The 23565-nt window shown below is 44.6% G+C and overlaps 1 protein-coding gene across 6 annotated transcripts in view; it reads left to right on the top strand.

Annotated features, from left to right (window-relative positions):
* Tjp2 (tight junction protein 2) overlaps window positions 1–17387 on the top strand; it is a 121246-nt gene extending 103859 nt beyond the window's left edge. For 4 of the 6 annotated variants that reach the window (XM_040746258.1, XM_040746254.1, XM_040746251.1 and 1 more), the window contains 9 exons: window positions 146–241; window positions 1664–1743; window positions 2902–3112; window positions 10211–10311; window positions 11070–11282; window positions 12422–12532; window positions 13745–14059; window positions 15527–15612; window positions 16453–17387. In XM_040746258.1, coding sequence (XP_040602192.1) covers window positions 146–241; window positions 1664–1743; window positions 2902–3112; window positions 10211–10311; window positions 11070–11282; window positions 12422–12532; window positions 13745–14059; window positions 15527–15612; window positions 16453–16612 — 1373 coding nt within the window. In that variant the 3' untranslated portion in view covers window positions 16613–17387. The remainder of the gene's footprint in view (window positions 1–145; window positions 242–1663; window positions 1744–2901; window positions 3113–10210; window positions 10312–11069; window positions 11283–12421; window positions 12533–13744; window positions 14060–15526; window positions 15613–16452) is intronic. The other 2 variants (XM_040746267.1, XM_005063737.4) reach the window with 1 other exon arrangement.
* Window positions 17388–23565: the final 6178 nt, after the last annotated feature.

Here is a 23565-nt window from a genome sequence, read left to right on the forward strand (position 1 = left end):
TCAGGAAAGCACTGGGGTCGAGGTGGAGGTGGGAGGATCCAGTTTCTTTTACTGAGTTTGCAGAGGTGTAGACAGCACCTTTGCCTCTCGTCTGGACATTGTAATCACGGGTACATGTCTGATAGTCCTTCTCTCTTCCTTTCAGCTGGCTTCAAGAGACCTGTGGTCTTATTTGGCCCCATAGCAGATATAGCCATGGAAAGGCTTGCCAATGAGTTGCCTGACTGGTTTCAGACTGCAAGTAAGTCAGCTAATGGAGTTTTGCTCCCAGAGTGTTTATTTTAAAAGTTTTCTGGCACACGAATGAAAATTGGAAGAATAATGAATATCCACACACCCTGCCTGGACTCACTGTACCTTGCCGTCAGATACACTTTCTCTCCACCACCTGCCCAGAGACAGACACACCTCCCCCCTTTGAAATTTCGTGCTGAGCCAGTTCCATGTTTAAATTGTCAATTATGAGACTTTATCCTTGAGCATATGCGTGAGTCTTCAAGAACAGGAGTATTCTTTTACGTAACGAAGAGATTTAATATTAATGTTGCAGTTTGAACGTTGCTAATCTGAAGTATTCCAAGAATTGAAACTTTTTTGATTGTCAACATGATAGCACAAGTGGAAAATTCCACTCTTGCTCTCCTGCGAATAATCAGCCTCTAAATTCATATGCACTAAAAGTGCTCCATAAAATTATCTTCAGTTTAGCCAGGCAGTGGTGGTGCACACCTTTAATCCTAGCACTCGGGAGGCAGAGGCAGGTGGATCTCTGAGTTTGAGACCAGCCTCGTCTGTAAGAGCTAGTTCCTAGACAAGCTCCAAAGCTACACAGGGAAACCCTGTCTCAAAACAAACAAACAAACAAAAAATAACCTTCAGTCAGTGTGTGAGACAGGCATGACAGAAATGAAACTTTTCTTTTTTGAGCAGGGTCCCTCAGATAGCCCAGGCTGGCCCTAAAATTATGGTGTAGCTGAGGATGACCTTGCATTTCTGATAGTCCTGCCTCCATCTCACAAATGCTGGTATAACATGAATATGCCACTGTGCTTGGCCAAACCATGAATAAATCTAAAAATTAGATGTGGGTTTCCTTTTTTTAATTATGCATATGTAAATATTAAAATAGGTAGCACTTCTGGTCCCAAATATTTTCATTTTTTAAAATTAAGGCTCATCCATTAATGTTTAGGACTTTTATGTTTCTTTTTTTTTTTTTTTCTTTTATGTTTCTTGATCCATCCTCTTAAAAAGAGTTTCTTGGAATATTGATGCTTGGAGAATGCATGCCAATTGGGTCATAAGTACTCCTGTTAGGTTGACCCTAGCAATTTCCTCATGGTTAGATTCCCATTTAATAGTGCTGGGGTTGTAGCTCAGTGGTATGGCACTTGCCTCGTATGAGGGAAACCCTGGTGTTTGCTATGAGAAACACATGCACACAAGCACTCATGCACACGTGCACACTTGGGCCTGTTTGCACACACACACGGGAACACACATGGTTTCAGTTCAGTGAGTGGTGTGATCCCATCACACTACATGCCGTGAGGTGATGGCTGGTGTCAGGTGTCCCGCCGTGCTGATGTTAAGTTGGGGCATCTGGTTGTCACTGTTGTCCATCAGCATTCCTTAGCCCCTCCCCCTCTTTTTTCTTTTGCAGAAACTGAACCCAAAGATGCAGGATCTGAGAGATCCAGTGGAGTAGTTCGCTTGAACACTGTGAGGCAGATTATTGAGCAGGTGAGAAAACTCATCAGGAGCCCATATTGTTAGAGAACTGGATCATGATTTAGAATAGAATGTGTATTTTAATAAAAATGAGGGGATGGAGAGGTGGCTCAAAGGTTAAGAGCACTGGCTGCTCTTCCAGAGGACCTGGGTTCAATTCCCAGCACCCACATGACAGCTCATAACTGTCTGCAACTCCAGTTCCAGGGTCTCCAACACCCTCCCAAAGACACACATGCAATCAAGATACCAATGCGCATACAAATAAAGAGGAGTCATAAAATATGTAGAAAATACTAATGATAAAAGCTTGTGTAAATTGGAGCCTTTTCAATATGTAAGCCAGATGATATCCTGCAGCAGAGTTCCTATTATTAACCAAGTAACGCTTATTAGAGGGGAATATATCTCAGGACCCTGTTGGGTGTCTGAAACCATGGAGAGTGCCAACACTGTGTGTGTGTGTGTGTGTGTACTTTTTCTTCACATGTATATCTGTGGTAATTTAATTTATAAATTGACATGGTGGGAGATAAACAGCAATAACCAGAACCAAAATAGATCAATCATAAGAATATGCTCTAATAAAACTGGTACAAATGTCCCCTCATTCCCACTTAGAACCTTATACTCACTTTTTTTACTCCCTGTTGAACTCGGGAGAAACTGGAGGACAAAGCCATGGACTAGGAGGGTTCTGCAGTCATTCTCTTGAGAAATTTTATCTCAACCAGGAAGTGGTGGTGCATGCCTTTAATGCCAACACTTGGGAGGCAGACACAGGCAGATCTCTGTGAGTGTGATGCCAGCCTGGTCTACAGAGAGAGTTCTAGGACAGTCAAGGCCACATGGAGAAATCCTGTCTCAAAAAACCACAGGGCTGGCGGGGAGGGTGGTGTCTGATAATATGGAAGTGTATGTAATATGGGAAGAAGTATTTTTGGCTCTTTAAATATACAGGCAAGGTATGGTGGTATATGCCTTTAATCCTAGCAATAGGAGGCAGAAGGAAGCAGATCTCTGAGATCAAGGCCAGCCTGGTATACATAGTGACTTCCAGCCAATTTAAATATACACACACATTTTATCTGGCATAGTCTTTACCTGGGAATACAAGCCCTTGATAGTGTTTCATGTCGCCACGTGCCAACCTTTCTCCATTTGTGACAGGACAAGCATGCCCTGCTTGATGTGACACCCAAAGCTGTGGACCTGCTCAACTACACTCAGTGGTTCCCAATCGTGATCTTTTTCAACCTGGATTCCAGACAAGGTGTTAAAACCATAAGACAGAGGTTGAATCCAACATCCAATAAAAGTTCTCGAAAGTTATTTGATCAAGCCAACAAGCTCAAAAAAACCTGTTCTCATCTTTTTACAGGTGAGTGAAGTTTAAAACGCGGTTCATGTTCAAAATGAGAAATAATCTGGGTGTGGGGTATGGAGTCATGCTCATTCAAGAAGAGTTGGATATTTAGACTTCCGGCATTCAGGCATTCATATGTTAAACTTTGTGATTTTGATAGCCAGAAATGACTGTAAAGATCCAAGACATGGTAATAACCTGGTCATCTCAATAACATTAGATTTTTGTGGTAGACTCCAGGCTAATGATTGAACCTAGCTTATCGCCAAGTTCCTGTGTCTGTGGTAACTGAATGTTACTCTCTGTGGTAACTGCATTTAACTGACTGTGTGATAGCAACTTATCGTAGTGATTGACAGTGTCTCCCAAATAGAAACCTGAGCATTCTGACTATGGAGGATTTAAACATTTGTTACTTCTACTTTTTAGGTGTAATAATACTGTGAATGTGTTTTCCTTCCTTCCTTCCTTCCTTCCTTCCTTCCTTCCTTCCTTCCTTCCTTCCTTCCTTCCTTTCTTTTAGAGGGGTTTCCAAGACAGGGTTTTTTTTTTCTTTGTGTAGCTTTGAAACCTGTTCTGGAACTCGCTCTGTAGACCAAGCTGACCTCAAACTCACAGAAATTCTCCTGCCTCTGCCTGTTGGGATTAAAGGTGTGGCCAAGCACCGTGATGCAGATGTGGGTGCTGTGTACGTGCAAGTTTATAGACTGGCCTCTACTTTATCTACATATAAAGTCTTCCATAATTAGGTATTTTTTTAAATGTCACAAATAGATGCATTGCAACCATTACTCATGATGGCAAGATGGTCTAAAATATGACATTTAATGTACTATCTTCATATATAAATTGTGTGGGTATGCTGTAATGGAGAATTTAAGAGTCACAGTTTTTGTTTGTATAATGCTATATTGTGGAAACACTATAAGGATACTACATAGATGCCACTTTTTTAGTACAGTGACTTTAGAGGCCAGTGACAGTTGTCATCAACCATTGATATTTTGGGAAGAAAATCAAGGTGAATGGATATGTATCCATATTCAACCAGTGTTTGCTATAGTTTAACTTTTCCTGTTAGAGATGTGGGCCTTAACATGGTGAACGTAACTAAGAGACAGTGTAGCCAAATGCACCAGAGAAATTGGTCTATCATTGGCTAAAGCCTTATCCATTGGGCCACTCCTGTTCTTAGTGAGCCTCTAAACTGAATGTTATAGATCTATCTTTACAGCCTGTGTTTTCTTGTTGTTGTTGTTTTATTTGTTTGTTCATTTGGGTTTTTTTTTTGTGTGTGTGTGTGTGTACTTACTCTTGTATCTTCCTTCATTTTTACCACTAGCAGTACTAATTTACTTTGTAGTGGTCATGAACAGCAATGCTAGTCTGACTTGTATGCTGCCTAATCAGTCCAGTAGTAACTTGTACAGGGTCACAGATTAATTACAGTGTGGCTGAGCCGAGACTAAAACTGGTTTTCCTGACTCCATCTCATGTACCTTACAACCCAGCTAGATGATTCAGATGCCAGAAGTGTGACGTGTTAGTTGGTTATCCATTTCATATTTTAGATTTTGGAGTGGTTTTATAAATATAATTGAACATTTGAGAGGTGAGACTCAAGTCTGAACATTAGATTCATTTCTTTTTTACCGTGTCATTGCCACAGAGCCTATAAGGTGGTTTGCTATGATCATTTTAATGATAGTTCTGTGTATGACAGTTTCACAGTGTGGGTTTCTTTCCTTGGGCATTGTGTGCATTCTCTGAAGTTTCAGATCTTGAAGCATTTTTTAGTTGAGGTTTTGAATTAGCCAGTACTGTATTAATAATTCCTCATTTTAATGGTGAGAAAAGGAACCACACATGATTATGAATGTGATTATGATTATGATTATGACTCATTTACTCCCCTAGCCCCCATACTTTTGTTCACGTCCACTGAATGGCTGGGAGTTTCCTTTAAAGAGTAAGGTTTTGGGTTTTATGCAAGGATGTGGGAAGTCGGAAGGAGAATCCAGGGTTATGGGAGAAGAACCAAGCTTCTGGAGACTGGACTAGGAGAAGAGCTGGCAGAAGGTGGCTGGTACCTGTGGTGCTCCGTGTCCTAGCTGGGAGTCAGCATTGTTGGTTCTGGGGCACAGGCCACAGTCACTGGAGAGATCGTGTATGGAGAAGGATTTGTCGTGATTGTGAAATGCTTGAGGGAGAAACATGACTGAGGGCAGCATCGGGTCTCAGAAATAGGCCACCTAGATTGCCTCTGGCACAGCATCTCCCCCCCCCTCCCTCCCTCCCTCAGAAATTTGCTCATTTTCTGTGTATGGTGTTTTGCCTGCACGTGTGTATATATGTACCACATTCGATCAGTACCCAAGGAGCCCAGAAGATGGTATTGGATCCTCTAGAACTGGAGTTATAGTTTGCTACCATGTGGGTGCTGGGAGTCAAACCTGGGTCCTCTGGAAGAGCAACCAGTGCTCTTAACCACTGAGCCACGTCTTTAGCTCAAACACATCCTTTCTGATATAAGATGGCTCAAGAGAAAGAGATTCAGAACTCAAGCTAGAGTTAGGAGTAGATGTACGCTGAGTATTGAAGTTCATCCAGAAAAGTGGTTGTCAACCTTCCTAACGCTGACACCCTTTAATATAGTTCTCATGTCGTGGTGACCCCTGACCATAACATTATTTTGTTTCTACTTCATAATTTTAATTTTGCTGTTATGGATTGTAATGTAAATGTGTGATAAATGTGTGCTATCTGATATGTGACTCCTGTGAAAGGATCATGACCCCTAATGCTTCATGACCCACAGGTTGAGAACCACTGATTTAGAACTTTAAAGAGTCCAGATCTCTCAGTATGTTGTCCGTGTGTTTCAGTGAGCCATGTAGTCTTCTGGACAGAGGGTGCAGGGTTATAGATAGTTTGAACCAAGAAGCCCCTGTTTCATGCAACTATCTTTTATACATCTCTTGCAGGCTTCTAAGCCTGACTACTGAAAGCTGTGTAGAGGCTACACCAACCCTTTTTATTGCCCGTTTTACCTCAAGTCCATCCACAGACTGAGATTGCTGATGTGCTTTGTGCTTGAAACACTGTTCTGTTTTTCTCTAGAAAAGAATGTTTTGTTGTGTGTGTGTGTTTAAAGATATATTTGTTTAATTTATGTATTTGAGTACTCTATCTGCAGGTATGCCTTTATGCCAGAAGAGGGCATCAGACCCCCACTATAAATGGTTGTGAGCCACCACGTGGTTGCTGGGAATTGAACTCAGAACCTCTGGAAGAGCAGCCAGTGCACTTGACTGCTGAGCCATCTCTCCATCCCTGAAACACTGGTTTTTAAGCATGATTAGCAGAACCATGAACAGAATTAACATTTTATTTTCTATGATTTTAATGCACAGAATCTTTGTGGGTTGGTAAGTGGGAATATTAGGCTTGCTTTGGTAAGCACAATTTAATGTTATATTTTATGTCTTATGTGGTCTTATTAGCTCAGTATCCTAGTCCCTGTTTCTTTTTTGTATAGTAATAAGAAAGTTTTCCCACAGAGGATTTTAATTATGACAATATCTTTTCCATTATGAGCTTGATATATTCATTAATTAAGACACTTTATTCAGAGATTTGCTAAAAAGCAAGTTGGCTTGTCAGAATATTTTAAAGAGCCTGCATACCCCTATCTCAAAAAAATAGTATAAAATATAAATTAAATTTGAATTGCATGTGTTCTTAGGATCGTCAAAGTGCTTGGGTCATAGTTTAATGACTGTTGCGATGATTTTATGGACTTTCAGACCCAAACTAGGCCACCTTTGTGATAAATTGTGGCATGTTAAAGTACCATGGCTATTTTCGTTGCTCTCCAGGTTTCATTAAAATGAAGTTTTTGGTGTTCAACCCTGGAATTTGGGAGGGACTTACTGTAATTATCTTTCAACCTTACATTACAGAAAATGTTTTGCTTTGTGTGGTGATTTTTTTTGTTTGTTTGCTTTGGTCATTATTTAGTCTTTGAAAAAGCACAAGGGGAAAATGAATCTTGTACCAATTGAGAAAAACCCAAATTGCAGCGTGTAATACTTGGATTAGAAGAGTGTAGGGAATGTTGAGCGTAGGAAGGAAATGGGCTGAGGGGTGGTTTGCCTATTCAGCTGGTGTCTGGCTCCTGAGTGTTAAGGTGGTTCCAGGATAGCCTTCCTGAGATGTGACTTATGTAGTGTACCATTGACTGCTTCAGTGTGCTTTAGTTCCTTCAGAGTTGTGTGCTAGAGTCTTCCTGTGCCAGAGGCTGCTCCCAAATAATCACTCAGAAACTTAATATTAATTGTAAATGCTCTCTCAATCAATAGCTCAGGCTTGTTATATTTAAATTAACCCGTATTTCTTTTTTCAATATATTTTTAAATTTAAATTAGAAGCATGCTTGCTTCACATGTCAATCCCAGCTCTCTCTCCCACCCCTCCTCCCTTGCCCCTCCACCAACTCTTCCAACCCCCCCACCCAATCCCCACACCATTCCCCTGGGAGGGTGAGGCCCTCCATGGGGGATCTCCAGAGTCCCTCCTTTAATCCAGGGCAGGACCTAGGCCCTTCCCCATGTGTCCAGGTTGAGAGAGCATCCCTCCATGTGGAATGGGCTCCCAAAGTTCATTCGTACACCATGGTGAACACTAAACAGAGATTGCCGAGGCCTCGTCACTGACACTACATTCAGGGAGTCTGGGTCAGTCCCCTGCTGGCCTCTCAGCCATCAGTCTGGGGTCCAAGAGCTCCCCCTTATCATAACCCATATTTCTTTTTTTTTTATTTTCCAGTTTAAATTTAGATAAAAAACAAGGTTGCTTCACAAGTCAGTTCCAGGTCCCTCTCCCTTTCCCTCCCCTCCTCCCGTGCCCTCCCCCAACCCCCCCCCATAACCCATATTTCTTATTTATGCTTTTCCCCGTGGCTTTTCTCAGAACATCATGTCCATCTTGCTTCTCTACATCTGCTGGGGACTCCTGGCTCTGCCCTTCTTCCTCCCATTATTCCCAGTTTGGCTCTCCCACCTAACCTTATCTTGTTCAGCTAGTGGCCAGTCTGCTTTTCTATTAACTGATAAGGGTAATACATATTCACAGTGTTCGGAAAGATTATTCCACAGCAGTAAGTATCACTACAGTAACTTTTAGACAGAAACCTCATCCATTAGCAGTCACTTTCAATTTTCTCCCAACCCTTCCAGCTTACCTGGTGCCTTTTGGTGCCTCTGTCACTAGAGGTGGGAAGGTACTGCCCACACATGCCAGAGCTGCGCATGCCTGGCGTGAGGATATGAGAATGCTAGTAGCAGGGACACTGGCAGCAGGAGTCTCATACTTTCAGTGTGTGAATCGGATACTACCTCTGAGTAGGGCTAGGAAATTAGCTTCGATGGAACTTTTATATCAGTGTTCCAGCATTTGATTCTCACCGAAACTCGGGTTTTCTGACATTCATAATGGCAGGGGGCACAAATATGTCTTCTACATATCTTAGAGAGCACCCTTAACTTGAGGTTTTCTTTGTGATGAATTCATACTGCATCAGACAGCTCTTAGTAGAAACCTGCGAAGGACCACTTGACATTCTTTATACATCTGTTACAAGTCACTTGTTTTGTTCCTAGGGTGTACAGTCTCACTTCTATATTTACATCTTGGATCATATTTTAGCTACGATTATAATAGTCTTTGTGAAGTACCATGATAAGGATGCAAAGAATCTATGGCATCAAGGTTAATTTCTCTGTGCAGTCCAATGTGTCAGATTAGTCTGATGCTGTAAATAATTAATATCTAAGGAAATTGTAAGCTCATTCATGGTTTTCTAAGGTCAGAGGTGGAAATTTTTCAAGTTTTCAAGCCAGGGTCTCATGTGTCCCGAGGCTGGCCTCAAACTTACCTTGTAGCCAGTGATGATCTTGAACTTCAGATTCCCCTGCCTCTACCTCCAAAGTAGGTAGGTACAGATGTACCTCTGATTATAAATGTACATCACCATACCTGGTTTCAGGATTAGAATTTCCTAAAGAAAGTCAAATTTAATTAAAAAAAACTTGTAGCATAGTTACTCAGAAATTTTGTGTAATCATTAATGGTTTATTTGACTTTAGAAATTATATATACCACCATGCCCTCTAATAAAGAGCCATGAAAACATAATTTAAAAAGCAATTGTAATGGGGTGGTGGTGGCATACAAAAATCCCAGCATTTAGGAAGCAGAGGCAGATCTCTCTAAGTTTGAGGCCAGCCTGGTCTACAGAGTGAGTTCCAGGACAGCCAAGACTATTACACAGAGAAACCCTGTCTTGTGAAACTGCCCCACCCCCAAATCAGTTGTAGTTTGTCTGCAATTTGTTCATTTGCATTTTAGATCATTTTATACTAATATAATATTTTGTATGTGTGTTATGTCCATCAGGCTAGTTGGCATTGAGTGCCCAAGATCCACATGTCTACACTTCCAGTGCTGGAGTTATAGGCACACATAGCCACGCCCAGCTTTTTATACAGGAGATTTAATCCGTGTCCTCCTGCTTTCACAGCAAGCGCTCTTACCCGATGAGCTATTTCCCCAGCCCTGTTTAGACCGTTTAGAGCCAACTTACTGTTTTGGAGCAGTTTTGCTTGCCTAGTTTGTCTTCCCTTCATCTGTAAATACAGGTTGTGAAGAACGGATGCATGGCATGTGTCTCTTAGCATCTTATATCTGTGCTGCAAGTTGGTGTCTTTACATGGGCTGTGTAGGGCAATGGCCCGAGCTGCAGACTCAGAAAAATAATTTTATAAGCTTGCACTCAGGTTTCTTTATTTGCTTTATTTGCTTGGTGTGAAGTGTGAGACTCATTCATCTTCCCACTTACCTTGGTTTTTGATGTTTGTTTTTTTCTTTTTTCTCTGATAAAAATATACCCTGACAAAAGCAGCTTTCCTCCAAACACTGACTGGATGAGTAAGCCAGGCAGGACCTGTCTGTTGTGGTTTCCCAGACACTGGATACTACAAATGGTGCCCAACATGGGGGATTCTACATTCACTCTGGATATTGATGTTGACCTTTTTGTTTACATTCTTACAGCTACAATTAACGTGAATTCAGCCAATGATGGTTGGTTTGGAAGCTTAAAGGACAGCATTCAGCAGCAGCAAGGTGAAGCAGTCTGGGTCTCTGAAGGAAAGGTATGTGGTCTAGATTTGCTGCTGTGAGGTGAGAGTCTGTGTTCTCGATGCTTCCTCCAGAGGGCAGTGAATGTAGTAAACCATGAACAAATAAGAGTCAATGAATGCTGACCTACATTCACTTCCCCTCTACTTTTAATGTAGCAACTAGAATTGCATTCCAAGTACTCTAATCAGAGCTTACAAGTTCTCAATCCTAATGCCACACTGTACTAAGGACATGGGAAACTTGGAGTGGAGATGAGAGGCAAGATTGAGAACCATGGGGAATGCAGTATAAAATGATACCAAGTGAAGCACTAACAGCTGGAATTATGTGCCAAATGCTTGTAGTCTCCACAGTTCCCTGGAGAGGACAAGTTGAGCAGGATGTAGCTTTTGTCCTCAAGGTTCTGAGAATATATTTTTCTAGTTGGGGGCACTGAACCCAGCTACCTCTGAGAAACATCTGAGAGTCTTGGAGATGAGTAGAAATGTGCATAGCATGAGATAGAGATGGGGATCAGCAGAGAAGACCAGAAAAACAAGGAAGCTTGGTTCAGCTGACCTAGAGGATAGACTTCAGTTTGTGTCCCTGTGCAGAATTAACCTAGTGTCAACATCTCAAAGCCACGTGATGGTGAGAAACTAAAGGCTCCTTCCCTGCTAGCACAAGTCAAGGTTTCCAACACTTGGCTCATCCCTTGGGAGTTTTCTTGAGTCCCCACTCCCAGGAGCCATGCCAGATCCCACTCACCCTTCAAAACAAATTCCTCTAGATGGAAGGGATGGATGATGACCCCGAAGACCGCATGTCCTACTTAACCGCCATGGGCGCGGACTATCTGAGTTGTGACAGCCGTCTCATCAGTGACTTTGAAGATACCGACGGCGAGGGAGGCGCCTACACTGACAATGAGCTGGATGAGCCAGCTGAGGAGCCGCTGGTGTCTTCCATCACCCGCTCCTCGGAGCCGGTGCAGCATGAGGAGGTGAGGCGAGGCATAGCACACTCTGGGCAGCTTGCTGCAGGCTGTGAGGCCACGAGCAGGAGCAGTGTTCACTGAGGGTGCTGTAGAACGTATCCTCAAGGATTGGAGCAGAGGACAGTTAGGAAGGCCCACTGGGAGTCGGTGCCTACATGGCTGTGGCTGTGGTTCCTGGAAAGTGGAGCCAGAGCGTGGCATTGGAAAAGGTTGAGTGGTACCATTCACCACTCTCTTGTCCTTGGGAGTAGTGCATAAACACCGGCTTTATGTGCCAACTGTCCAAATTGTAAGTGGAACTTTTATGAATATGTGATTGCTGTGTTTGCTTGTAACCTTTGATTAGGCCTCTCTCTGTACTCTTAGGAGCCCTGCTTTTCTTCTCTTCTTGACCTTTGACCTCCTAATGTTATTAGAGTTCCTGAGTGTTTCCCCATCAGTTTCCTTCTGTCTGTATTTCACTTTTTAAATGGACTTTATACATCTGCTCACATGCACGGTGTATCCACTAGTTTACACAGTCCTCCAAACTGTACCGGTGGGCACTAACTTAGGGTGCAGCAATTATTCATTGCACCTCGGAGAACACTGGAATGGTGATCTTTGTGGGCAAGGTTATCTAAGCACATTTGGATCATAATTGTTATGGGCTACCCTTTAGTTGGTTAACTCATTCCGGTAAGTGATAAATGAGATAGAACTATCCCCAAAATAAATAGCTTAACACAAACACATACACACACACACACACACACAGATTTTTAATATACAGTAGATAAGTAGTAGAGAGAGGAGAGAGGTTTTTAATATGTAGTAGAGTAAATTAATATCTACATATATAGAAAGAGCTAATGCTTAGAAATACCATTGGTATTGACACAGACCTTTAGATTTTAGGAATGTTTTGTTTTGTTTCTTTCTTCCTTTAAGGGTAGAGCCTGCTGCCTTGTATTCAGCCAGTGTAGTGTGTACATCCTGAGCTTTCTCTAGCGAAGGATGGTTGGCATCTCTGTTTGCAGGAGGAGAGCGTTGCCTTGGCTAGTCAGTGTCTCCGTTTCCTTAAGTTTTCAGAAATCCAACAGAGCAGAGGGCTGTCTTCTCTCTGCTTGATGCTCTTGGTGTGAATGAACCTTTATGTTTTGTAGAGCATAAGGAAATCCAGCCCAGAGCCACGAGCTCAGATGAGGAGGGCTGCTAGCAGAGATCAACTTAGGGATGGTAGCCCGCCCCCAGCATTCAAGCCAGAGCCGCCCAAGGTATGTGGCTGGGAAGCCCAGGATGGGAAGGAGGAGGACACAGGCACCTTGGAGCCCCCGGGCAGCCATGGGGACATACGCAATGAGACAATGTTGGACTTACCCTGTGCTCAGTGAGAGCCTTTCCTTCCGGCCATTGAGTGAGCCTGACAACCAGGGACGTATGGGAGACAGCCGCAAAGCCACCATCAGGAAAGCATATGATTTTAGGATTCACAGAGAATAATAGTTATTTCATATATATACTTACTATTTATTCAGATTTTTTATTTTTTATTTTTTGGTAGAAAAAGTGACATGTGGTCAAAGACTGCACGCTACAATCACCAGTGTCAGGGTGGTTTTCTTTTTCTACCCAGTTAAAGTTTTCTGCCCACAATCTAAACGGATACACCAAAGGATGCTCACTGGTGATCTGCTAGGAAAACAGGCATGGCTGTTGTCTAGAATGCCTGTCACTCGTAGAGCATCTTCATTTATTGAGCTAATAAAGCATTATCTAGAACAGAATGGCAAAGGGCTCCAGGGTGCGCGCCGTGTGATTTGTTGCCCCAGATCATAGTCAGCCTATAAACAATAGGCTTTTCCTTACAGCTCAGTAAAATTTTTGTAGCGCAGTAATTTAGGTGAGAAGAAAACGGTGATTGTGTGAACTGTCAGCAGTAATTGTAACACAGAATATGACACTGAAGGCCTGCAGCGGGGCCAGACTGACCTTGAGGGAGCGTGGCTGCTGGCACGGTATCCTGCGCGCGCCCCGCCCCGCCCCCTCCCCCCCCCCCCACGCATACACACGTCCGCTCAGCTTCATTTCCCCACAGCCAAGCACAGGTCTCACTTTTTGGCTCAGGCTCCTACCCTCCATGCAGCTTGATCTCAGAAAAACCCGCCTTTTCCTTTCCAAAAGTTGATTTCTTCTGAGGTCTTCTGTGAGATTCCAGTCTTCTCTACTATGAAATTATGCGAGTCTGTTCTACCTCTAGCTGTGGCTGGCTACCCCACCGCTGCCAGCACTTCTGTCATCCTCAAGGAAGGCTCAAGATGCCTGACCATTGGCTGTCAGACGTCAGATTTGGTTCTTTGTAAAGATGGTTACGTTGCCCACCTTTGGAAACTGATCAGGAAACACAGTGCAGTGCATTAAGTCACTAACGTAGTTCTGAAAATGAGCTAAAAGCCCACGGTCATAAGGCATGCCATTGCTCTTTGCAGGCCAGAAACCAGAACAGAGAAGAATGCTACGACTACTCCAAGTCAAACCCCTCTGCCATGGCTGGCAGTGAAGTCCAGGGGGGGTCTACCAAAGGGTGTCCTCCCCCCGTTGCAGTGAAACCTGCTTTTGGGCGATCCATCCTGAAGCCTTCCACTCCTGTCCCTGCACCTGAGAGCGAGGAGGTGGCGGAGAGCACCGAGGAGCAGGAAGATGCTCCCAGATCCGTCCTGGGCAGAGTGAAAATATTTGAGAAGATGGACCACAAGGCAAAATTACAGAGGATGCAGGAGCTCCAAGAAGCACAGAATGCGAGGGTAATTGCTTTTAACCACCAGAGAACCTTAGCCTCTCCCAGGGGAGCAGTGCACACCCCTCTCCCTGCTACCAGGATCATGCTGGGCAGGCAGTCGTAAGCACGGTTCTGTGTACCTCTTCCAGATTGCCTGCCATCAGCACGCCGTGTTTGTTTCCAATCAAGAAAGCCTCACAGAGCCAGGTGTGGTGACCCACGCCTTTAATCCTGGCAATTGGGAGGCAGAGGCAGGCGGGTCTCTGTGAGTGGGAGGTCAGTGTGAGTGTAATCTACAAAGTGAATTCTGGGACAGTCAGGGATATACAGAGAAGCTCTGTCTTAGAAAACAAAACAAACAAGCACAAAAGAAAAAAGGGAAAAGAAGCCCTGACAGTTCAGATGAGCAAGCTTCAGTTCTCTGTCCTTCAAAACTGTGTGTCCTGGTTTGGGACGGAGAGTGAGCGTCAGGATTCCTCAGAAGTTATTTTAGCTGGAACGTGGGCGGTGGTTATGTGAGTTCCACAAGTCTCATATATGCTCCCGAATTTCCAATAGGATATTAGCAGCCCTTGGGCCTATGGACTGTAGTTTTTTTTTTTTAGCTGTTTGGATTTTGAAATGTACATGAAACATTTCAGCAGCTTGGGGGCTGTGACAGTAGAATCACTGGAGCCTGGGGACACAGTAAGACCTTCCCTCAAAAGGAGGGGACAGAGGCAAGGCAGATTTTTCCTTACCCCCTCCCCCTCTACTTCTTGAGACCTTATTGGTGTCGTCCAGGGTGACCCAGGCTCAGGACATGCTCTGGCTTCAGGCTCCTGAGGAGTCGGGCTGTAAGTCCTACGTAATATAAAAGTTATCATTTTGACTACTTTTAAGCGGGCAGCTCAGTGCTGTAAAGTACATTCTCATCACTGTGCAGCCATCACCGTCTGTGCTCAGGAACTTGATCAGTTCCCAAGTGAAACTGCTCTCGGTTGACAGTGACCCCCATTTCCTCCTGCAGCCTCTGCCACACGACTCTATGGTCTGCCTCTCTGAGTTGATGGAGTCATACTGTATTGGTTCCTTTTGTCAAATTACTTTATTTGGTGCACTGTCTCAAGGCTCCTCCCCATGCTTTGGTCCTCACCATTGGCACAACCCATGAGACCCCACCCAGCCATGGAAACAGGCTCCCATCTCTTCTTTGTCTGGAAATGAGCTGGGAGAAAAGTGATAGGTTGTGGGCATGGGGTAGGGCCTGCAGGTGACCAGTGAGAGAACCACACAGTCGCCCACTCTCACCTTTCCTACTGCCACAGATTAACCGTTCTCTCCTGTTTCCTTCCTGACACAGACTGATCGCTCTCTCCTTCAGTTTCCTACCTGACACAGACTGATGGCTCTCTCCTTCAGTTTCCTTCCTGACACAGACTGATCGCTCTCTCCTTCAGTTTCCTTCCTGACACAGACTGACCCCTCTCTCCTTGTTTCCTACCCACCACAGATTGAAATTGCTCAGAAGCACCCTGACATCTATGCCGTTCCTATCAAAGCCCCCAAGCCAGATGCCAGCCTGCCCCCACACATGAGGTAAGGACTGCTCAGTGCAGGTAGACCAGAGGAGGAGGCCTCTCCAGCATTTGGATTTGAAGGGTTTGCTCTACCCAGAGGGCAGAGCAATGGATTCCCTTCCCAGACTGACTGCACCTCATCCTGTCAATCAAACTTAACTATTGAGATTACAGAACCAAAAGGTGGGCAGAAGCAGGTGGATCTCTGTGAATGCCATGGCAGCCAAGGCTATGTAGAGACCCTGTCTCAAAGATTACAGAATCAGAAGTTTCTGGTCACTTGCCTTGTGTGTCCAATGCCTTCTGGCACATTGGAGCCTTATATTGTGTTAGGAGGGCACATGAGCACAGTTTTTAGGGCCCAGGCTTCTCTCGTCACTAACATTTTCAGGTGTTTAGCTAAGTCCCTTAATTCCTTTGTATGTATCACCATGCATAGTTGTGGCGTGTGCCAGACTAGTTCTGAAGGACTGTGCCGAGCATTATTGTCATCCTGTGGAGATCTCACATTGAGTTGTTTCTTGTTCCTGGAAGCTGAAGTCTTGTTTTAAAGCACTGAAAAACCGGACGCACGATGATTACTATTTGAATGCCAACCCAGTTGACCCTGACAGACGAAACTTGGTATAATTGATTTGACACCGGCAGAGAACTCTCTACCGAGTGGGCTGTAGTGGGGAGCAGAGTAATTCAGTTAACATATAGCTGCCCAAATAGGCCTTGGCCTTGACCCACACCAGATCTCTTCCCCTCTAGACTGTGAACCATCGGTGCCCTGGCTGGTGGTAGAAAGGGCTCAGGGCTCAGGAAGTGGCCAACCAGGTGATGCAGGCTTATTGTAACACCTTCACTTTCTTAGTTCTAGACCCCCAGAGCCACAGAAAGCTCCGTCCAGACTCTACCAGGACACCAGCTACGGCAGTGATCCAGAGGAGGAGGAATACCGCCAGCAGTTGGCGGCGCACTCCAAGCGTGGTTACTACAGCCAGCTCTCCCGGTACAGAGACACGGAATTGTAGATGGCTGTGTGTGGACTCCTGGGAGGCCAACCTGGAGATCTTTTCCAGTTAAAGTGCACTGCAGAGATATGGTGGTGACCCAGGTGACAGACAGCACGAATGACCAACCGAAGTCTCTGTGTGTGGGACTGGGGTAGAGCTGATTATGACTTTTTCTTTTGCCCAGAATGAAGAGAAACACTACAGTCTGACACTGTTACTTGCTTTGGTGTGGACCAAAATCTGTATTAATCTCTGTATTTGTAATATGTATATTAAGGAGCAATAACTATTTTTCCTCATTCATAGCTGCCTTCCAATACTGCTTCAACATGAAGCAAATGTGAAAAACGAGTTAAAAAATGTATCTCAAACTAAATCCAGAAGTATTTTATTACAACTCTCTAAGTGCCTTTGAGAAGCTGTGTCTTAAGTTTTCTTCGCTGCCCCTGATGCAAAGCTATAATGGACTAAAACTTTATTTTGACTAAAATTTTTATACCAGTTTTTCAGCCATAACTGCCCCCCTGCATCATGCCATCTTTTCAAGGCATTGTCTTTATAGTATTTTCCATACATTCTGACTGTACATAGGACAGTTAGACTTGGTAGATTGGTTGTCAGTGCTACATAGCTCAGAGGCTAAGAAGTTAGTCTAGAGTTTTTGTTGTCGTTTGTTTAAAACCTTGTGCTCCACAAGCAGATACTTGAGAAAAGGGTATTTTATTTCCTTTATATCAGTGTATGTACTGACATCAAGCCGTTTTATAATTTAATAAAAAGGAGTACATTATAATGAGCTTTGTGGTGAATTTCTACACACCTTCCTTTTGGGGCAGTGTTGGAATGGAACCCAATGTCCTTGTGAGTGTAGCTGTCTGCTCCGCCACGGAGCTATACCCTGGCCTTCTTGATTTATTTTAACTAAAATGTTTAAAAAGATCGTGTGTGAATGTTTTTCCTGTGTGCATCTATGTGCACTACCTTGTACATAGATCAAAGAGGGCAACAGATTCCCTCCTAGAACTGAGTTAGGGATGGTTGTGAGCCATCACATGAATGCTGGGAATCAAACCTGGGTTCTTTACCAGAACAAGTACTCTAAACCACTGAGCCAGCTGTCTAGCCCCTCTGTCCTGTGTTTAAGACCTTTACTTCAGTTGATCACACCAGTGAGAACTTGTTCATTCTTGAAAGTTGGGGAATAGAGACACATGAAGAATAAAATAAATTACCCCAACACAGCCCTGGTCATTTTTGGGTGTTTCCTCCAGTTATTCATACTTGTCTGTTTCGTGTTTGTTGCTGGCTTTGCACTTTCTTTTTTTGGGGGGTGGCGGTTTGAGACAGGGTTTCTTTATATTACTTTAGAGGCTGTCCTGGAACTCGCTCTGTTGACCAGGCTGGCTTCGAACTCACAGAGACCCGCCTGCCTATGCCTCCCGAGTGCTGGGATTAAAGGTGTGCACCACCAACGCCCGGCTCCTGTCCCCTATTCTTTCTTCTTCATATTTTATCAAGAATGGTCCCCTCACTCCACATGCACGTCGTGACTAACTGCAGACTAGTCTTGCCCATTTTCTCCCTCTATTACGTTAGATGTTATCTAAGCTGTACTTTGTGAGTCAGCCATCACCAACCGGCTGTCTCCTGAGGGTAGATGTTCAGAAGCGGGATCGGCGAGAGGAAGCAGAGTTTATGTTTACTACTAAATTGCTTCCTAGAAAAGCCTATCTGTTTTCACATTCACTCTTGAAAGAATAGAATAGAGTAGAAATGCGGCAGTGTAGGGACCTAAGCCTGTATAAATCAAGGTTGCACAGAATTTGGAGAAGAAGACTGAAGAGGACGGACTCAGTTATGCTGTGATAGGCAGGTCAATGGTAAGCTTAAGTTTTGATGGAGTTAGAACCGGGGCTTAGTGAATTATGCTCTCTAAGCATGTCCTTTTTTGCACTGTGACTCCAAGCCATTGACTATTGCAGCTTGAGTTTCTGAGCAGTCCTCAAGCCCTCAGCAGGCACTGACTAAAAAGCCACTGTCTGTCAACAGGTGGAAATGTACTCTGCTTAAATCCAGGATGACTTACTGTCCCGTCCTCCTGTAAACACAGGAGCAAGAAGCCATCTGGGAAACCCATTTAGAGGAGGCAGGAGGCTTCCCTGTAGGAGTGGACACAGGCTAGCATCAGGCGCATTTAGTGATGAAGACAGCAGTGTGTCTGGTCCCTGGAATGGACATCTGTGGTGTTCCTCCTAGTCATATCCTGCTTTGTTCTGGGAAGGACGCAACGCTCCCTACAGTCTGTTGGAGTCGTGAATACAGTGATGTTAGGCAGGTGAAGGAAAGGGGGAAGTAGGTGAGACAGACTGGGAAAGTGAACTTTGAGTGAGCGTGGTGTGCACTCTGCTGTGACTCTATAGGTCTCAGGCAGAGGGGACAGGTGAGGACTTTTCTCCATTGTTTTCATACACGGGTGGGAGAGGGACTCTTTTTTTTTTTTTTTGTCATTTTGTCCTTTGAGTCCAATCTCACCATGTAGACCAGGCTGTTCTAAAATGTCAACCCTCCTGCTTCAGCCTCCTGAGTGTTGAGATTCTAGGTGTGTACCAACCACTATGGCTGGCTTGGGAGTTCCGTTTCTCACTGTGTTCTTTTATGGAGGGCAGTAGCACAATTCTAAAAGACCACTCAGAAGTTCTTGGAGAAGGGACCCGCAGTGTGTGAAGCAGCTCTCCTGGAGTCTGGCTCTATCCCGAGATCTCTGTCTGGGATGCATGGCTGGGAAGGAGGATCTTTACTGGAATGAATAATCCTAGGAGATAGGGGTTGAGCTCTGAGAACAGATGTCTCTCTGAGAAGAGAGTGGAGAATAAATAGAATGATTGTGTTCTGGAAGAAAGTTGGTGAGGGCTCTGGGCAGGCAATTCCTAGTACCCTTTCTTAATTCATGTCAAGCTGTTCTTTCCTGCCTTAATTGTCTGTAGTCTGTGTCCCTGCCATTCTAAAGAGTTCCATTAGGGACCGCAAGAAGGGCTTTGCTAAAAGGTCTGTGGGAAACACTTAGACATTGCTCACCCCCATTAGCAACCTGGGAAATGGGAATTACTGCAAGTTGGTTTGGTGGGTTTTAAATGGGAGATGCTGGTTCAGAATGCTTTCCAGAGGGCAGCCAGTGTCTTTGAATCCAAGTGAAGTGTCTCTGAGCACCTAGCTTGTAGGTGATTCAACCTAAGGGTGTTTAAAAATAGCAATGAGCTGGGTAGAGTGGTTGTGGCAGTTAGCGCTGTCAGCTTGACAGAACCTGCTCGGTGTTCCTGTGGGGGCTGTCGGGGAGATGGGCTGCTGGGCGTTCCTGTGGGGGGCTGTATTTTGATTGTTATTTGAGCCCACTGTGGGTAGTATCTAGCTGGGGTCCTGATCTATATAAAGAAGGCCAGCTGAATGCTCGCAGAATTCCTATATGTTTCCTGGTTGTGGGTGTCATGTGACCAGCTGCTTCAAGCTCCTGTTGCCTTGACGCCCCTCCACGATGGACCTGTGAGCCAGAGTAAGCCGCTCTCACCCTTAAGCTGCTTTTGTCAGAGCCTTTCATCACAGCAGTAGGAAAAGAAACTAAGATGGTGGCATACGCTTGTAACCCTGAGCACTTGGAGACACGCGGGAGGACCACCCGAGTTTGAGGCCAGTGTGGGCTGCATGGAGGCCCAGCGTTCCTCCCGTTACACAGTGGAAACAGAAAGAAAAGAAGTGTTATTTTACACTGATACATATATGGGTGTTTTATTCTGTGTGCCTTGGCAGATTTGAAGCTTCCGCACTAAAACTTGGTGGGAGAAACAAATTAACACCATGCGCTCCTTTTCCTGCAAGAGTCTGTAAATGAAGTGGTGAAGCCAGGGACACTTCTGCAGGAACCTGGCACCGGCAAGGCCTCTCCAGCCAGTACCACTCTGAACCAAGCAGGCTGAGTAGTAGGAACTGCTGGGGAAATGTTGCTCACACCCAGACCTGCAGGACCAGAAGAGGTCAAGGGGGAGGAGGGGAGCGAGAGGGAACTATCCGAAAAGGACTTTTAACCTTCCAAGCTCCGAGTGCCAGAGCCACTGAGAACACCTGCTGCTGAGACCAACGGCAACCATTCCCCACACCCCATCCTACCCTACAGCACCAAGTGGGGACGGCTGGAACCCGAAGAGACTCAAAGCTGGTCAAAGAGTAAGACTGACTGTTGAGTGCTCATTCCTAAATGGGACCTACCATCCATCACCGGGGTTCAGAGACTGCCCCAGAGGAAGGGGTGGGGTGAATGAGAGAGCTGGAGGATGGGGAAGAGTGCTGGAAATGCTGTATTCTAGACATGACATGACTGTCCTGCTCGAGAACTCACAGCAGCTCTAGTTAGCTGCTCACCATCAGCGGGTGGGGGAGGGGCTCATGAGGCCACATTCTTCCATGTGGGACTACTGGCGAGTGTGTGACTACAGTGGTGTAGAGGAACACTTGGCAGTTAGTGGCTGCTGTGTGCATATGTCTTCTGTACTTTGTGATTTAAAAAGGCAGTATGTGAGAGAAAGATGCTGCGTCACAGAGTTTGGGTGGAAGGGTCTTTTTATTGGGGAAAGTGAATGGGAAAAGGGGGGAGGAAAGGCAGAAGAAAAGGGACAGAGAGAGAGAGACACACAGGCAGAGAAGCAGAGAGAGCGGAAGAGAGAAGGATGGGAGTGGGCAGGGCCCTTTTAAAGGGGAACATGGTGAATGTGCGCAGGTGGTGATGTACTTCCTTCGGCAAGACTGTGCTTCCAAGCCACCCCATCAACAGTGCCGCCAACTGAGGGCCAGGTGTGCAAATATTAGAGTCTATGGGGGACGTTCCTCATTCAAGCCTCCACAGTAGTTTTTGAAAATTATTTCTAAAAGTGGTGATAAATGAAGACCAAATGAAATTTTCTTGTTTTGAAAGTGTGTGGGTCACTAGTGAACCCAGGATGTCACTAGACAGGCTTCCTGAAGGCTTGTGGTTCATTCTTAGTAGTAAAGTGACATTTGCAGCTGCCCAGTCCCAAATAGGTACTTAAAAAAAAAAAAGGAACCATTGTGCTACCCTTGAAATAAATACATTGGCTTCCTTTCCTCTCCATCAGTGTTGAGGGAATAGAACTCCTTAGACTGGAGCGAAGGAACACATACAGCGATGGAGAGTGTGGACCACAGACATGCTGCATGTGCTGGAATCTCTCTGAAACCTGCTGCGGATGGGACCCAGTTCTGTTATATAAACTCTTCCCTCACCTGTGAACTCAGTGTGACCGTTGCACCTGTTCAAACAGTTCCTTATGAGAGCTGCAGTCTTTATTGCAGGGCATAGCACAACAAAAACAAAAGACCTACTAGATACACATTAATATCTCTTAGTCTAGTAGCCATTAACACTTAAAACAGCACAATTCTGTATTTCTCAGTACTATTTAGTATATTTACAACTATCGCACGACCTATTTTTATGACATTTTCATTACCCCAAAAGAAAAAAGTATCACTTCCCCTAGTACCTGGCAACCACTGATTCACCTTCTGTCTCTATAGATTACCTGTTCTGGATGTTTTCTCAAAATGGAAAAGTGCGACATGCACTTTCTAATGTCTGGCTTCTGTTGCTTAGCTTAACAACGTTAAGGTTCTAAAGCCACCGTTTCTATTACTACCGCTTTGCCAATTTCCTTGCTTACTACTCTAGAATTAATAGATTACTTTGGACAAGATGAAGATTTCTTTGTTGTTTTTATGTGTGTGCGCACATGTGTGCAGGTGCCCTCAGAGGTCAGAAGAGGGCATCAGAGTCCCTTGAGTTGGAATTACAGGTGGTTGTGAGTCAAGTGCTAGAAATAAGAGCAAACACTCTTGACCCCTGAACCAGCTCTCTAGCCATAGGATTAAAAAAGAAAGGGATTAAAATGACCTTCGGTGGTTCCTCACTAACTGGCAGTAACAGGGGCGTGTGGGGTTTCCAGAAAGTATTGACAAGGCAAAGACAGTAAACAGCCTGAAACACTTTGAAAATGGACTAAGTCCCCTTGGGGGAAGGCAGAAGTCACAGATTTGAGGACATAAGAGAGTCCTCTCCTCCAGGGGTCAGCCTGGAATTCCATGGAGTCTGAACTGGCTGAAGCCTGAAAGGGACAGCCTGTCTCCATTCTGAAGGTTAAAGTCACACATCCCTCTAACATACCCAGATCTTTCTACGTTATGAGGATAAAACAAGAACTAGAATACTAGGCACTTGTGTCAGTTCTGGGGACAGTTATAACTGGCTAGCCCACACTGAAATCTATGCAGATCTCATTGTTGCAGATCCTATCCAGTTTCCTGCCTGCATCCACTATGTACCTGGCCATTATGTAACCACTCAGCCTCTGCTACCCTAGAACTTCACTGTCCTGTCTGTGGAGTCCACCAGCAAGAACAGGATCCAAAACCACAGCTAGACTTCTAAGAGTCTATAGTCAGATTTTTCTTTGGGCCTCCAGCTCACAAGTAATGACATGGAGACTTACTATTAATTATGGAAGTTCAGTCTTGGCTTGTTTGTCCCACTAGCTCTTATAACTTAAATTATTAACCCATATTTTTATTAATCTACATTCTACCATGTGACTTTTACCTCTCTCGCTTCTGTGTCTGACTTGTTCCGCGTCTCCATGACATCCTACTGGCCTAGACTCATCCTCTTCCTCCTTTCTTTCTCTGGAAGTCCCACCTATACCTCCTGCCTAGCTATTGGCCATTCAGCATTTTAATTACACCAATCACAGCAATACACCTTCATACAGTGTGTGAATATCCCACAAGAGTCAGATTTGGTTTTCTGGATGTTGTTATAAAAGTGTGACTGAGACCCTCAGTCTATTCTTATGTGTGTGTTTGTGAGAAGGTGCCTGTGTGTCTGTGGGGAGGAGTGTATCAGTGTATGTATA

Source organism: Mesocricetus auratus, unplaced genomic scaffold (assembly GCF_017639785.1).
Source record: "Mesocricetus auratus isolate SY011 unplaced genomic scaffold, BCM_Maur_2.0 Super-Scaffold_4256, whole genome shotgun sequence".
NCBI lineage: Eukaryota > Metazoa > Chordata > Mammalia > Rodentia > Cricetidae > Mesocricetus > Mesocricetus auratus.